This window comes from Adelges cooleyi, unplaced genomic scaffold, assembly GCF_023614345.1.
Source record: "Adelges cooleyi isolate 19-005CV unplaced genomic scaffold, UGA_ACOO_1.1 ACOO_flye_CR_arks_rails_tigmint_CR_PRNA_30, whole genome shotgun sequence".
Classification (NCBI taxonomy): domain Eukaryota; kingdom Metazoa; phylum Arthropoda; class Insecta; order Hemiptera; family Adelgidae; genus Adelges; species Adelges cooleyi.
The window spans coordinates 12,536,160-12,553,916 of record NW_026095971.1 but is presented as its reverse complement, the minus strand read 5'-3'; the positions used below and the strand labels follow the sequence as shown (position 1 = coordinate 12,553,916).

The following is a 17,757-nucleotide window of genomic DNA, read 5'->3' as shown; positions in this document are numbered from 1 at the left end:
ACCTCCGACGAGTACCGCAATAACGGCTCGCATTTCTAATCACATCATTCTTTTGCCCACAAATTATTCTTGTAACGCCGTAATAAAATATATAGACAAGCGTAAAAATCGGTATTACCCGTGCCCGTATAAGGTTATATTCAATCAAAGCTGACAATACAGATTGCGCAAGGGCCAAGAGCAAAAATTCACTGCCACTTAAAAAATGTAAAGTTTACTAGGATATAAAAAAAAAAGAAATAAACTGGAAATAGTATATTTTAGATGTTTTCTTAATAACCTCTGACTATGAAAAATGGATGATTTTGGCATACTTTTTACCTAGGTACTTAAACAAATTGTTCAAACATACATCTTTAAATAGTTTGAACTATACATCTTTAAATAAAAACGTGAAAGAAAATTCAGATTTGTATTATATAAAAACAACGGTTTGCAAAACTGTCACACTAAAAAAATACTTTAAGCATCATTTGGTAGGTTCAGTTAGGCCATTTCCAGATCGGCTACTCCACGATTAGTTGTACATAATATATTATAGTAATTTTATCAGTGATTTTCGACTGACTACCAAGTATAATATGGATTGCGATAGACGGGCTTAGAGTAATTTGATGGCAACTCGAGGATTGTCGGCGACGAGAAATGTGTATAAATCGTACGAGAGAAGTAGATTATTCGAATAAACATCTGTCGGTTTCTCCCACCGAGCAAATGGTTTTTCCGTGTTCTCCTGTGTATACTACATACTAGCTGCTGCTGTTGTTCGACTACAGCCGAGTGCTCGCCTACCGCTAACCCGTTGACGATTATAAATCAAACGTTCCAGCTTAATGCTTTTGTTTTCACACCAGACGCGGCTTATATAGTAATTGGGTTATTTTCAGAGGTAAACAAAATCGGTAAGTCGAGAATTCGGACAATCATTTTTCATAATCACATAATTTTGCAAATGAAAACCTCGATCCCCAAGTTCAACAAGTACACGGTTTGAGATTCAATGTCATCAAGCGTTTCGGTTGAGCCGCAATTTGTTTAGACATTTTTACCCGCGCCCTTTACGAGTCTTGTGAACACCACAATGATGTTTTCTATCCGAGGGCGGGTCACGACTGTTCGTGTGTGTGTGTGTGTGTGTTGATTTATTTACGGACTCTGGTCATCGGCTGCCGATATATGAAAGTCTACACCGTGCGTATCGGTGTTTTCCCTAACGACCACAAATCCATTTGACCAGAAAAGCACCGGCGGCGGTGGTGGCCGTGCGCAGTTATAAGGGACCGGCTTTGGGTTTTCGGCCGGAGTAATATAGCAGCTGCTAAGCCCGCTGTATGCCAAAAACGGGCGAGCATGTAAAAAAAAAAAAAATAATAATAAAAATACCCAACAAACACACGATTCTAAATAATGGCTTTAGACTTTTTTTTACTATACTCCCTCCACACGCGCACACATTTGTTTCATTATGTACGACCCATTTTTTTCCCGAGCGCACGACAAAAGTTCTAATATATAGTGAGGCATATAACAAAACAAAAAATACAGCAGTCGTTTTCATTTTTTTTTCATTCGAGCAACCGCTGTCGTCTCTTGTAAGCGTTTTCCGTTATTGAATATTGTACGTCAAAATTGAAAAATAAACGACAAATAAAAAAAAAATTAACCGAAATCGTTTTTATGTGTATTTTGTGTGCGCTTGCTCCCCCAATAACGATCCTTTCATTGTGTCAACAGTCTAATGGACTATTATTGTCCGTTTTAAGCTTTCATCATCGTTTCGAGGTCGATTGCGGAGGACAAGTTCAGTGTGCAGTTTTAATACTACTATAATAATATATAATGGAAAACGCTTGTACGCCGGCCAAACAGAACAGACATGCTATAATATATTATTATTACACATAAACGAACACGATGACGATTGATACGAGAGCTTCCGTCGCAGCGGGTTAATGTGACGGGTTTCCGTTATGCAATTAGTATTCCCATTAATAACACTGATATTACTAAATATAGTAGAATGCAGGTTAATTAATGATCAACAAAAAAAATATAGATAAAAAAATCCAGTACAGTGGGGCCAGGGCATAGTGGGGACAGAGAATATTGGGTCGTGAGAGGTCACGGGTCTACAGGAATAATCATAACTATAAGTGATAAAATCATTTAAAGTCTCAATTAAGTACTTTTTAGGTACGATGCAGAAGCTAAAATAAGAAATCTGCCCAGCGCATTTGTGTTAACAAACTACCTAAATGTAGCTACGTTGTTCAAATAAAACGAGTCTTAATTCCATCGGTAACAGAGTACCGACTGAATATTATTCCTTTTTTTCTTATTGTACAAATATATTGTTCAAACAACTTGCGCCAATGTAGTATGTACATTAATTAAATTCTTTCGCACCGTTGATTCTAGTGTCGAAAAAAGGCAAATCCAAAAAAATAAACTTTACTCGAACCTCGCTCGAAATAAATAAGTAGAACAAATTAAAAAAGCCCCTGAAAGAAAAGACTACGGCCATCGTAGAATAAGAGAAACTTTTTTAAGATAACAAAAAAAAAGAAAAGAAATTAAGTAATAATGACCGGAAAGTATATGAATTAAAGAGTCTAAAATGAAATAACCGCACCTGGGTAATATTTCTGTGTAGGTAGCTGCTATTTATTTGCCACCGCCCCAAGTTGATAATTAAAGCAATTTTTTTACGGTAATGTTTTATTTCCCTTTGTGTTCCTGATTTTTTTTTTTTTACACGTCTACCCGACCACCAGTCGGAAGTTACAAAATACTCGTTTAACTACATGACATTATTTACCGTTGCGTACAAATGCTAATTCACACACACACTATTCATTTAATTATTTTTTTTTTTTAATAATAATCGATTTGCATAAAAGTAACATCACCCGTGTACATGTATACTTGTTCGGTAGTATGTGCATTTTTAAATGTCTCCCCTAAAATAAGCTTTGCTTTACGATTATGTTATATTTAAAATTAATATTGCGTTTACCAGGAACATGATGTTCAATTGGATAAGGTACATAGAAACGACAAGTGTTAAACTGTGTACTCGATACTCATGTACGATTGGAAAGGGAGGGGAAAGATCCGTTTTTCGCAGGGTAGGAAGATAATCGTTTTGATCGGATTATTGCGGTCGTAAAGGGTTCGACGTTGTGTTGTATACAAATTGAGATCGTTGCCCGTCACTGCCAATGAGTTTTATTAGAATCCGGAAAATCGGCCAGATTTACGAGTGGTGCCAATGATAATCATATTGTGCTGTCGACGGCAGAGAAGAGCCGTGTACACTGAATTGATTTGCTGGAGCGCTTTTAACGTCAGTCTTTTTTTTTTCCGGTCGAGTGTTTACCACTTTTCTCGTCAACGACAATGGCCCGATTGTATGCCGAGCCTGAGCAAAAAGCGAATGATATACATCCATTCGGTCGAATGGCGACCAAAATGTACGTTCATTATTGTGCTCAGGGGAATCAAACCAAAAGTTTTGATAATCGCTTAACTTTCCCAAGAGCACTGTTTGTCTTCTACTCCTATTCCCCGTTGATCGTGCGTACCGAATTCTGGACCGGAGTATTGCATCTCGGCATTGTCTTCGATCATAATATAATGGAATGCGAGCTGCACTAGGGACAAGTCGGCCAACTCTGTGTACACATATAATATAATTATTTATTTATTTAACACGGACAATATGATGATATACTGAATCGTATTAAATATTTAACGTTCGTTCAGTTATGAATGATAGCAGTAGGGAGCGCTTCATTTACTTACACCTTCGACGGTAGCGGGTTAATAGTGTGGAGCTCTCTCGGTCTCATATCGTGAATTAATTATTAATGACACGCTGTAGAAGTGAGTTTACCCTGTACATATCGGCATTATATTATTATGGTATCATCATTATCGCGAGGGCATGTATCTATTGTAATATACACGAAGCGAGGGTGGCGAGCATAAGCACGGCACGGTATTGTTACAGGATTTAACACCGGCACACGGCAAATAGTATCCGCACGGGCAACGGCTTTGGGGAGTAGAGTACACCGAGATTATACACAAGAGCGGGGTCCGCAAGAAGAAGGTGGACGAGTACAAGGGTGTGGAGGCAGCGGTTTTGGTTGTTGACACTGGAGAAAGCGCAAAGGAATTGTAAATTCTTGTCGTTTCGACCGCCTACTCACGGGCGCAAATTCCCCGGAACTATTCCGCTGTTTGACTTTCTCCTTATTGTTTTCTCAGTGCTCTCGAGGTTATTAGTACGCTTCCGCTCTTCCAGTCCACAAGGATCTTTTCGCATCGAGGCCAGAGCACGGACTGGGCTGGGTGAGGTTTGCGGGCATACGGTAAGTGTATACGGGCTAGCAGGAGGGCAAGAGAGGACACCGCGATGGCAGCGGTTAACCAGAGTACAAGAAACATTAATAAATAGCAACGGGCGCACCTTGTATGTGACGGGCGGCGGCGTCCTAAGATATTTATGTGCTCCAGGGTGGTATAATCTCCCTCTGCCCGATCGCCACTTTAAAGAATTATTTCCCCCTTCTAATTGCCTTACTCCGAGACATTACATTTCATTAACGACCTCAAATATATATATGTATACACAGACTCGCAAAACTTATGGTTTAGTCTTACTCCGCCCCTCTATAGCTACAAACGAATTATGATGACTATCGACAAATGTAATTAAAGCGGTGTGTAATAACCGACAATGTCATTTAACGTTATTTTGGACAGTTTTCCTTCGCATAATATGTTGTCAAGAATCGTGAGCAAACGAACTTTCAAAATCGATACCATAAGTTTATTTTCAAGTTATTGTCGCACTATAATATTATAAATAGAATGTTTGAAACATATACCACATTTGTAAAGCTAAATCATAATTATGATTTCTATTTAGTAATCATTAGAATAATATTTGTGTTTCTTTATTGTTTCCCAAAGAAATTGTCAACAAAATATAACAGGACAGGTATTACATATCTGGCATACAATAAAGCTATTTTTTTCGAAAATTAATAATATTATTTCGTTTTGTCGAACAACAATATAACAGAAAAATTGTATTATTTGAAATTGATACCTACGGTTTTCAAAACGGGCGAACGGAGGTAACAAAACAAACATACAAACGGTGACGACGCTGATAATAACTTACTAATTTCCTTTCTGTCGCCGCCGTCGCAGTATATTTACCCGAAATAAGTATAGGTGTAATAATATACCTTTACATTCGCCTGTAAACAATCTAATACTCTAGAAGATAAGGATTTGAACGTGTTTGTGTACAGCCAAATATACATATAAATATGTATACTATTTAAGCGCATTTCGTTTTCTTTAAAATTTTCATTTCCCATTATTTTAGACATTCGAAAATTGAATTACAAGGTTCGTTATTTATCGCGCGAAGGACCGATAAAATTTAATAAGAACGAGAAACTTGTTCAAAAGCGGAAAAAATGCGGCCGCTATGGGGTATTTTTGGTATCAAGTACTCGTGACACGTCAATCTGTTACGGTAACAGAAGTATAGATAAAATGTGATTTAAAAAAATGAAAAAAAAAACTCGGCAAAGAGACCGGCAAAATTCAAATATTCAATTTACTATTCTTTCCAAAGATAACTCCCAGGAAAACTTTTTTTTAATTTTCATTTTCGTTTTTATCTTACTCCATCCGGCAAAAAGTACACTAGCAGTTTATTAAAAATTCACCGGCGTTTCAAAAGCCGGTAAGGACAGCGTTGACGGCGGTGGTGGCGCCCATTATATTTATTATTTATTTTTTTGCGAGCGATAAATTATATGTTGTGTAATATTTTTATCGAACAGATACTATCTCGAACGGTCGAAATACTACCTTTTTTTTTTTAACGCAAAACTCACACATAGCCCATTGGACCATGGTATACTGGTTTTATCTTCTTATTTCCACATTTAGTTGTATCGTTAAATGAAAAACAGCGATTTTTTAAAATTATTGTCATAAATCTTACAAATTGGAACTGGATTAAATAAAAAGTATAATAACTGTCCAGGATATTTTTTTTTTTTACTATTCTCAACTCTAATCACAGTAAATTTTGTAATGCCAGCTGATTTATTAATTTCAAAACAAGTTTTCAAAAGTTTTGTGTTATGGATAAATATTTCATTTTTAACTTAAACGGTTTAAGTATCGGAGATGTCATTTTAGAAGGAAACAAATTTTAATTAAAAATGTCTAGCTTATTTTGTATCTCAAACATGAATGCATCGCCCTAGGACCGCATACCTAAATACGTTACTGCTCGAAGTTATAATATAGTTAGATATAATTTCCTCTAATACATTATCCCTTATGAATATTTGTCTTATAAAGACAATTAATATGTAATTATTAGATTTTGTTTGTCAACGATACGTATTAACACGAACCAAGCAATAATAATTGAAGGTTAATACAAACAATATTATGCAAAAGTGTTGCCTCCAAGTTCGAGCGAAGAAATACAAAATACCGAATACGAGGTGTCAGAAAATAGCTGTTTAGTTATAAATATATTATAATTCGTGGACGTACCAAGCGAGGAAAAATATATATATTTCTATTCACCGGCCGGCCGTCGGGGAAGACATTAAGAGGAGTGAAAGACTAGGGCAGAGAAATATTATTAATCACGGAAACGAATGCTGTACACTGGTCGAAATATCCGTTATAATATATATATAGCTTATACAATTCCACCATTTGACGTGGGATAGCGGTGAGGAATGAGCAGATTGATTAATGGGATCGTCCTAAAGGAGTACAGAAATCTTTCGTGCCCGACCCAGACGCGGCCTGTCAAATTATCGTCGAGCGCTTACTATTCTCCGATCTCTGTCCGCCATGGTACCTCAGCTTGCAGTTGACGATCAAAGCTCTTTTATGTACAGGACAATCGGTTTTCAAACGCCGGCCGCCTTACCCAGACCTGACGTACATTTATCTTGTTGTCTAGCGCCACTGGCCGGATAGCCTGAGTGTGTAGACACGGCGGAAAAATCGTAATTTACCTCCTAATGTACGGATGATAATTAATCTGCGCCGGTCAGAAGACAGGGACGAGACGAATCCCCGGAACGACGAGATTGACACGCCGGCCGAACGGTAGCTGCCAGCATGTTTCAAGGTATGCAATGAAAACGCGTTGCCGTCTTGTCATTTCAATGTCGATCGGTTGTCAACTAAAGGCCGGTGAAACGTGATCGCTTGTCTAAAGAAACGACGCCGTCGACAGCAGGGACTAACAGTTTATTCGAAAAAGCCAACCCGGAGGTAAATGGAAGAGAGGGCAAATATTTGTCAACAATTTAAAGCGTATCACGTCGTGCGTAATGCGAAACCTAAGGAAAACCGGCACCTTAAGTAGTCGTCGACGAAAATTAGCCGCCACTAGTATTTCATAATCTATCTATAAAAGTGCCATTTCTCGGCTAATAATTTCCCAAAAGCTACTAGGATCATAACTGATTCATTGTTATTCGGTACATGTATCGTTTACTAATCATTTTTAACGTATCGCATGTTTCCATATTGAGCCGATACTCCAGCCGGCATAATCGTTTTTAACAGAAGCAATAAAAATATATAGTAAACGATAGTTGAAAAAAAAATCGTTTTATACGTTTTAAATCTCCAAAACCAATAACACGCCTTACAAAATGATAACCAATAACCATTATACATTAAATCATTGTTTTTACATAACGCGTATATTCATAACAGATATTATCGTCAATTGTTTATAACAATACTATTATTTTTGTAGTTATTGTTTACGGCCATATCGTACACGACATGAGCGTAGCAAAATTGCCGATACGAGGCGCCGTCGTTAATAACAATAATGTTTTATTATATTCGATTATGCTGATGGTGGTATACAAAAAGAGTTTAATTGAAAAGCCCAAAATAATGAAATCAAGATAACGTCAAAAAGGCGATTTAAAGTATACCTACATATTATGTATATGTTATAGTATAAACCATAAAACCTAAACGAATTTTCCGGTGTCTGGATTTGTTCGTTAGAGGGGAGAAAAAAAATATAAACCTGGATGAAAGATGAGATGACTTCTTCGTATTGAATACGTTATGAGTGAAGTACCCACGTGCTCATTGAACGTAAACAAAAGAATTGGCGCGATTATACTCAGGAAACGAAACAGAAAGACAGGGACCCTCTATAGTGGCATACGGTAGGCAGGTCAGGTTGAGAGAACGTGTTTTATTTAGGTATATAAAAGAATATTCAGCACATCCCGATCGGACCGAGTGACGGTGTATTTATATGTGTGTGTGTATACACCACGGCGTAGTATCGATTCACATGGTTTACAAACCGAAAGCGACCAAAAAGGAAGGGAACCTCCAGCACAATCTACCCACCCGCCGGCCGCACTGTTTATGGTTCAAAAAAAGGACCGGAAGAATAGTAAGGGGCAGGGTCGTGAGTAAGCGGCCGACCCCCGTTGACAGCAGAAGACTAATGACTAGGCTCGGGCTCTTCCATATAATATATATTATACAGTATAACGCTGCCGCCAACGTTTTGCCAACGAGAAATGTGTCCCTTTTTTGTTGAAAATTTTATATTTAAAAAAAAAAAATTAATAATAACACATTTTCCTCGTATTTGATGGTTATTCCTGTGTTCGTAAGCTTTTAACCACTTAGTTATTATTTAGACGATCATTTATATTAGCATCGTAAGATTTAGTTCAGGATAAAACAAAAAGCTGAGTTCCAACACTTATACCTAACCGATTACAGTACTCAGTAGTTAAAACTAAACTGAGTCGAAGTAATCAACAAAAAAAAAATACGTATTAGGTTTTAAAATAATCTGAGATGGTCTATAAAATTACCATATATTATAATTTATAAATATTCTTACAATAATAATAAACCCGTATCAAATAGATAATATCGATAAGGCTCACGTGTCTGTATAGCACGGCGATTACAATAATAGATGTCGGCGGACAAATAATGCCTTTGGTACAAAAATAATAATTACAAGAGAGCTGCGCTCTCGCAATAAGAATAAGTATAGGATATATTAATATATATGTACATTCGTCGACGACACAACGCTGGGTATATATATATATATATATAACAGTGACGGTGGTGGTACTAATAAGACGATACGAGATTAAGGAGCTAATTTTCCGGAGTGAAGCACCGAGATGGTTTAATTCCGAAAACAGGGCCGAAATTAAACCTTAAATCTAGCCAAATCTCTGAGAGAGTTTCTTAAGTATTTCCCTTTCCGCGCTCCTTTCGTACGCCCCCTCACGCCGAAAACCAGCCTTACCCCGGGTCAGTCCACCCGTTGTCTCTCTTTACCGCTCTTTCTTTCTTGCATTCGCTCAATGGTTTTTCCCTCTCTTTTTTTTTAAATCCGTCCTCTCCGTTTTTAGCGTGGTGCACAAATCTACGTTTTCGTATTTACGACCGACACGGGGATAGGGAGGCCAAATACGGTGGAAAAAATACTCGTTCTAAATTAAGTAAGAAATACGAAACGCTCATGGTAAATCCCCATTCGCGCACAATATCTTATGTATCAGCCCGTACATATTATAATATAATATGCGATTCCTCTCTATTCGATAGCGGCAAATCTAAGCCATCGAGATTTATATAAAATGTATTCTCCTTCGTTCTTTTGTTTTTTTTTCTTCGGAAAACTTATATTTGTTAATATTATTAAGAAAGAAAAAATAAACGGAATGTGCAATAAAAAGATGAACAAAATATTTATATAACTATATTGGGTATGTATATACATACGAAGAACATATACTGAAAATTAAATTGGCTCAGGATTGATTGTGCAGGCGCCGTCATCGCCGAAAGAAGATAATAACTAGTGCGCCACCGCTATCCGAAAATTATACAGGCGAGCCAACGAGGATATTGTTTCTTTCTTAAAAAGCCCATTAACTTCGATCGAGTTCCTTTTCTTTCAATCAGTAATTTATCGCCAGTACACCCATCCCGTTTTACCCTCTAAAGCCGCCCAAATATATAATCGACATAATTTATAAGAAATGAGAAGAAATCCCCATTTTCATTTGCGCAGCCAGCACCTCCCTTTTTAAGTCGTCTAAACATTTTATTTATTTGTCCGTGAAAAATAGCATGTAGACACGTTTAGAAAATTAGACAGTGATAAGTCTTAAATGGGTCATAATTAAGCGGTGGAGATGTTTGAGAGCGAAAGAAGTAGTAAAATATCTAACGTCATATACAGAAGAGATTTTCTTCATTGCCGTCTTCCTGCTCACGATCCGTCGGTGTATAAGGTCTTTTATTAAGCAGCCGTCGAGTGTCCCGTGAGCAAGCAAACAGCCCCCTTACCAGTCATCAATTCTAAGGTGCTGGCGCCGCCCTAAGAGAGACGCGCTTCGTATAACATCCCTTAATAGGCATCCTTATGGTTCCCCTCATACGCTCATTATTTAACTGCGGCCTCCAAAACGAAAAACTGTCATATATATATATATATAAACAACTCCCTCTCCGACCAAATAATCTTCTACGACGGCAAATAGATAATATTTTTTCTTTTCCTTCTCCGACACGCCAATAATCGGCAACCAACGCCGCGCGGCCGTTGTGTAAATCTGACAGTAAATCAAACGCACACAACCAATTTGTTCTATCCTCTCCTTTTTTCCTTACTCCTATTTGCGGGCTCCCGCTGTCGAATAATAAAACTATGATTTTCTCTCTTGTACTATGTTCCCCGGGAACAGAAATACACATCGTACAATATCATATAAAATATAGAAATTAGATTACAAAAGCGCAATACTGTCGCACTTACCTCTGTGCCGATTTGTCTGTTTGTCGAACATCAACATGGCGTCTTCAATCTGAAATATACAAAGAGCGAATAACGTTAATTACATAAAATATACATATTATTTTTATGGCGTGGCGTTGTGGATGAGTGGGTGAACGTGACAAGGGCGAAGAACACAACAATATTCAATAACTGTGTAAATTCGTTGTAAAACATTCTTTGGAAAATAAGTGCAATATGGAGCACGCTACTTTCAGTTAAATAATACATATTATTTGATAATTTGTTAGCCGGTCAAATAACCGAACGGGACATGTGGTCGTCGGGGCCATCGCCGCCATATTTTAAGTATTAGCGCAAGTCATTTGGCATACAATAGGTCGCCGTTGTACTTTTCCAGGTACGGTCGTTCTGCTTTTTAGAGTATACTCTAAGCGCTACATTCGGTCGATATTGTAACGTTATAACTCAAAATTGTCAACGACTGAGCAAACTATTTAACGTGACTAGGCGAATAAGAAAAAACGCCTCTAACTCCGGTTTAATACATTTACACCAATCACATCAATCGGGACGATAGGCGATTTTTCAAAAGACATTTTTTTTTATGAGAATGATTAATAATGTATACTCCCGTTGTATTGACGTACGCGGTGACGCTAATAGTTGACATTATAATCAAACCTTAAGGGACCTTACGCCGGTCGTTCCGACGTATTTGAAACCACCTAAATTTCATTGTTTAGTCAACGGCCGTGGTGGTCGGCGTTAGTATTTATGGAGATAATGCATCGCTCACTAGAGAGTCGCCTGCGGTAATTAGTTAATGGATGAGATCTCAAACAAACCGTACAGACGAGCCAAGTATAATACAACAAAACTAACGTGGGCGCCGTGGTCGAGTACCTAATCAATAATAATCCATATTCGCATACACACGACGGTATAGGAGCATGGTGACATTATTTTCTCTGAGAAAATCAAAAAAAGAATCATCCTTCGGGCAAACCATTTGAGTTTTGCTAATACAATGAGAGTAGTGTCGTAAAAATAAAAATTATTAAATCGTCAACGAACGGGCGCGTTGCGTTGTCGCCCCATTTATTTATTTTTAATGCGGTATATGCACAAAAGAAAAAAAGCGCTTTAAAGTTGGCGCGAGAATTAAATGCCGCGTGGAGGGTGCTGGCGCGATAAAGATTACACAAAAAGCGCACACGAGAACTTTTCGGGCCAATTCTTTAGTGCCGAGGCGTTAAAAGGTTAAGTGAAACGAGTCGAAAACTTCCAAAAAGCTTGTTGGCGGCGAAACGAAAAATATCGTCGGCTGTCGTCGACCGTGGGGCTGATTGTAGTGCGAGTAAGCGCAAAAAGAAAAAAAAACAAATCATAGTATATCGTCGTCGGTGCAGGACTCTCTTTCCGAGTGAATTCAAGTGTGTTCGCTTCTACCGACGCAGAACGTGGCGGCGGTGGCGGCAACGACAGTGGTGGACGGTATTGGCGCCAAAAGTCTTCTGCTGACCCAACTTTTTGGCCGATAGAAAAAGAGTAAAACCAGGAAAAAATAATATATATATATATATATATATATATATAATAAAAATTTGTAACAAACGTTAGTTCTGGTAAACTTTGAATGTGTTACTACATAACATTCATTCAACCGTTCTGGTTTCGGCGCCGCCACCACTGCCGTCATGTGCCAGCTAATGCCTTTCCTTCGCTGAAACGCATTTAAAAACCATTGATACACTATCCCCACAGACATTCGAATCCAATAATAAATATTATATTTCCCTCCTGTATTATTTGTGTCCAAACCGAATAAAATGTATTACTTTATTCGTTTTCTTTAACTCCAAGTCACAACGTCGCGTCAGAATTGTAGAAAAAAATATACATACTAATAATAAAAATCGGACGGTCAATAGTATGTTTTCGGCCATGTGAACGATAACACCCCCAGATTTATTTCATCCATCGTGAATAATACCTGTCCTTCACCAATCAGTTAATATTACTTTCAACTATGTTATGTCAATTACTAAATATTTATGGACCAATAATTCTATCCATTTATAATGCTTTACTATTGAACGTTAAACGAATTTTAAATACTCTTACTTTTACTTTTTGATCCAATAAAATGTCTATTTATATATTTTTTAACTTAACACAATATTGTTGCGGTGTAGTATGATGGCCAAAAGCCAACGCTACAACATAATGTGGTGATGTTAAAATTCATGTATTATAATAAAATATGTATGTAACATTCTATGCTAGTCTACCTATGAAAAAAAAAAAACATTTCAAAATGATTATCATCGTCACGAAAATAAAAAACAACAAATTATTCTTTCTATGTTATTTAAGGTTTATCTCATATAAGCGTTTATTTTGTCGCCGATACACGTGTACTAAAAAGCTGTTAATGTATCAAATTAATAATAGCGGCTATCGGATTGATGGACATGCATATTTTTCTACTATTGACTCTTATTAATATCTGCCTGTTTTACGGTACCAGGACTATAGTGGGACATCTCGTCATTTTTCTACCTGTATTGTCTCAAATCCAGGGAAACCTAACCGCAAGCATCACGGAAATCGACAATAAATTCCTAGCGCCAAGATGGGAACGTGCAAACGCGTGCGGCGAACGATTTCGGTATTATTAGTTATTACTTTCAATTGACCTCACAGAGATACCGCCGACGTATTACAGTCGGTTTTATGTAACTTTTACACTTTGCATATGTATTATAATGGCGTAGGTACCCGCATGTATGTATCCCTAAATCCAGTGGTGGCATCTCGACGATCTCTACCCTCCCTGGAAAAAATTGTAAATGAATCCAAAAATTATCTCTCTTCCGTACCCGTGAACAAATTTTTTTGTCACCCCAAGCATGTTTTTCATTAAACAATGATTTCATTTTTGCTAGATTTTCTTGTTTTACCGCTTTTTTTATTACTATCATTATTATTTATTATTACTTTTTTTTGTATACATATATAATATATATTGTCGAAAAACAAAGGATATCCGGTATCCAAAGTTTCTGACGCCAGCTCACGGCAGCAGCTATGCCCCCTCCTCTCCACAAAAATAACGTTATCATTCGGTTTCCGTACCATTGAACCGATTTTAGTGTACTTGGAGGTGATATCAGTATTTCACTACCACAGCGGCGACAACTCCGTAGGGGGAGGGTGACGGTGGTTCTTAATGCTCTTCGGGTCAAAAGGCAAGATGGGCCGAACAAGACGTAAAAAAAAAAAATAAGAAGACGGTACTCGAAAAACCATTTTGAGGGCAAAAACTTTATCGGCAAAGTGTTCGCTGACATGGTATATTTTTTCGCAATCCCCTAGCGCCTTAGTGGTGAATTTAATTCTAAACTGCAAAGATCGTATAGCTACACTACACTACACATGTCTAGTAGAGACACCGCACCGCGCCAGAACAAAATCACCACCATAGCACAACATTGGCTATAAGGGTCGCAAAAGTTAATGGCCGTGTGAGGATACATAATATAGCGGTGGTATTTGCAAAGTTGCGGCACTCGCACATAAGAAAACCGCATACGGATAACGTTACAGCGCCAGAGTGTGTACTTGTGTCGGCACTATTAATTTCCGCCGCACAGAATATATATATATATATATATATATATATATATATATATACATTTATATAATATACAAACTATAATGATAACAATATTACACATTTGGGTCCTCCAAGATTATAATCGCCGTTACTGCTATGGCGGAAATTCGAAGAAGGGCTATCAATATTTACTATTAAATTTTGCTAAGCCATATACAACCCGGCGAGAAGGGTTAAACGGAACGTATAGAGTGGTAATATATACAAAGTTATATCGGCAATTAAATAAACGTGAGCTACCCCTCATCGATTAGTCGGGCAGAGGGATCGGCGAGTTTTTGTTTTTGCGATTATTATAATTTATATTATATATTAAAACGTATAGAAATTTAACGCCTCCTCGATACCGTAAACCCTCGCAATGCATATTCCACCGGAGAGCTGTGGGTCGTTACTTTTAGAAACCGTTACGTGCTTAAAATTAGGAAGGCACGGAAATATACTTTATTGTGCGGCCGCGGCTCGACGAAAATTCAAATGAAGGTCATCGTTTGCATACATGTTGCCTAATTAAACGCCGGGTACAACCCCAGGCTAAAACGTGGCGTAACGGCGCGGCCAATGTGTTTTAATGGCCATAATAAGAACGGGAGCTTAAAAAAAAACCATCATTAAAGACTCATTTAGTTTTAATTTTATTTTTCTAACAGAAAATTATTCCATATTATACAGACGTTACATATTTTTAATGTATGTTTTAACGGAACAAAACAGAAAAAAAATACTGTTAAAAGTTTAAAAATACCATTAAAACTAATAATGTATTACCGGACATTTTATTTATACTGAAAATAGTAGATTTTTGTAATAAATTAATAAAATAATATAAAACATTTTCTGTACAGTTGATTCAATCTACGGACTCTTTCAATAACCACACACCAAAATAAAATTGAGAAAGTGTGCCAAATTTAGTTTTAACAAATGTATATAATAATGTATATTTACAAAGGTGTATTAACCGGATTTTTAGATAATAATTTAAGTACTATACAGAGATTGTTTCTATAAACTTAGTTGCGTATTATTGTAAATAATTTCATAACAACTCACAAATTGCCAATTGCAGCGATAACACGAATCTCCAAGTATTATAAACACAATATCTATGTTTGTATAATATATGATAATAATAGTTTATTTACGCCCTTTAGATCAATAGAGAACAAGAAAAAACAGAAATTATACATGAATAAATAAAAATATCAATGTTGTGTAATAAGTACACTATATTAATAAATTATTTTTAATCATTCTTAATCTAAATTATCTCTGAACACTAAACGTAAAACATCGATGTTTAGACTCATTGTCGTAGTTGAAATCTAAATCTAACTTATTATAGGTTCGGATCATCTTGGGGCCCGTTTAACCCATAAGATGTGTTATGAAACGAAACGTGAAATGTAGTCTGGGTTCTGTTGAAAAACGATGTCAGCCCACGGTATCAGCTCACAAATCTTAAAATGTCTGGGCAATTTATTTTGTTATTTACCAGTATATAGATGAAGGACACATCGTTAAACTCACGCTTAACGCTTAGGCAATGGAGACTTAAGTTAGATTGAAGTTCTAATATTGAACACTGAATGCGAAATTTACGTCTAAGGTTCCTTAAAAAACAAAGACTAAACGCAATTTAAACGGTTGAAGTCCAGTCACGGAAGGATTCCATATTATAGAGCCATATAAAGGCATAGAGACGAAAACGCACGTTTTCCGGAGAGTTTTGTTTTCAAACTTTTAATAACAAATATAAAACAAAATAACTCCTTGCTTTCGGGGGTATTATAATTATTTGCACTTTTTTTTTTATAACCCGCATCATCAAAATTACCATTACGGATCCATGCACACGGTGGGCACTGCCGGACACAGTTTTCGGGGTTACTGTTGCTGCAACTGACAAGTGGCAACCGCCCTTGCGCGCGACCCACTCACTATAAGTAACGATTATTACTATACCACCGCAATCCCGCCGAACATCATTAATTACGTTTGCTGTCCGTCACATCGTTGGTTGAAACTCTTCAGACACCGCCGGAATACATTACAGCGACCGTATAACTGATTTCAATCCGCTTAACCCTCTTCACCGTCGCCGTAGTAGAGGGTTTTCACGGTTTTTTACACACGGAAAGTTTTTTTTTTTTTTAAATCGTTTCCCTGCGACTTGATCCGTCGGGGGTGAAAAAATCACATTTGCTTACGTTCCAGTTCGCCTCGGCAATTTATCCGTGAAAAACCTCGTCCTGGCTATATTAATTGCACGTGTATACCTACACACAACAACAACGCTCAAGCGATATTCGTTACGCAGAAGCGTTCACAGTTTTTTTCAAGCTAAACGCGTACCGGGCACCGTGTATACGTTATAATATAATAAGTATCAGGGGTAACGATGCACCGAAAACCGACAGAGCGGTTGTACTTCATTTTGCGGTACTCGTAATATTAATAGTATCTATTATGTGTTATAATTTATAATTACATATATATATATATATAGGTATATAGGTATAAAATATGTATAGGTTGTGTAGGATGAGAGCATGAATTGTCTGGGATTTTGCCCTTTCTCGGCCGTGAATAAATCATCTCTTCCGGGCATTTCTTCCTCGACCGCGTCACCCCGCTTTATGAATGGAAATTAGCCAACCAGATTCAATTACCCTGCCACGTTTTCTCATTACGTACATATACAGATCTAGGGGGGTTTATATATACCACAACACTTGCAAGCCATCGCACTAATATGTCGGTGCCTACGCCCACGTCCTCGTCCTTTCACGCTGCTTATCTTGTAGACGGAAGATTTAACCGTTTAGGTCACACCGACGTTGCCGCCAACACGTCATAATAATAATATTATATACATAAAGCGAAGAGGGTGTTATGTCCTTTTGCGGACCCGAGATTATATGGACAAGAGCGACGGCCAAAGGGCGATAGTGGTACCCAGAAATGAACCCCAGAACACCGGAGGGGAAGGTTAAAATGTCATCATTACTATGCTAATCTATGCTTATTTTCGACTGCCGCGGCCTTTTGGCTTTAATTAATTACACTTCTGACACGGCGGACACCGCCAAATATATCGCATGCCCCTCACGCCCTTCTTGGGCTGTTAAATTCAAGACTGCTTCACACGGTCGGTCGTCGGTAGAAAATTAAAAATATAGCGTAAGTATTTCAT

At 37.4% G+C, this 17,757-nt stretch overlaps 1 protein-coding gene across 12 annotated transcripts in view; it reads right to left on the bottom strand.

The window, feature by feature from the left end:
* Positions 1-17,757, bottom strand: part of LOC126839113 (RNA-binding protein Musashi homolog Rbp6-like) — a 269,406-nt gene that overhangs the window by 47,194 nt on the left and 204,455 nt on the right. For all 12 annotated transcript variants that reach the window (XM_050574160.1, XM_050574163.1, XM_050574162.1 and 9 more), the window contains one exon: positions 10,901-10,949. In XM_050574160.1, the coding sequence (XP_050430117.1) occupies positions 10,901-10,949 (49 nt within the window). The remainder of the gene's footprint in view (positions 1-10,900; positions 10,950-17,757) is intronic.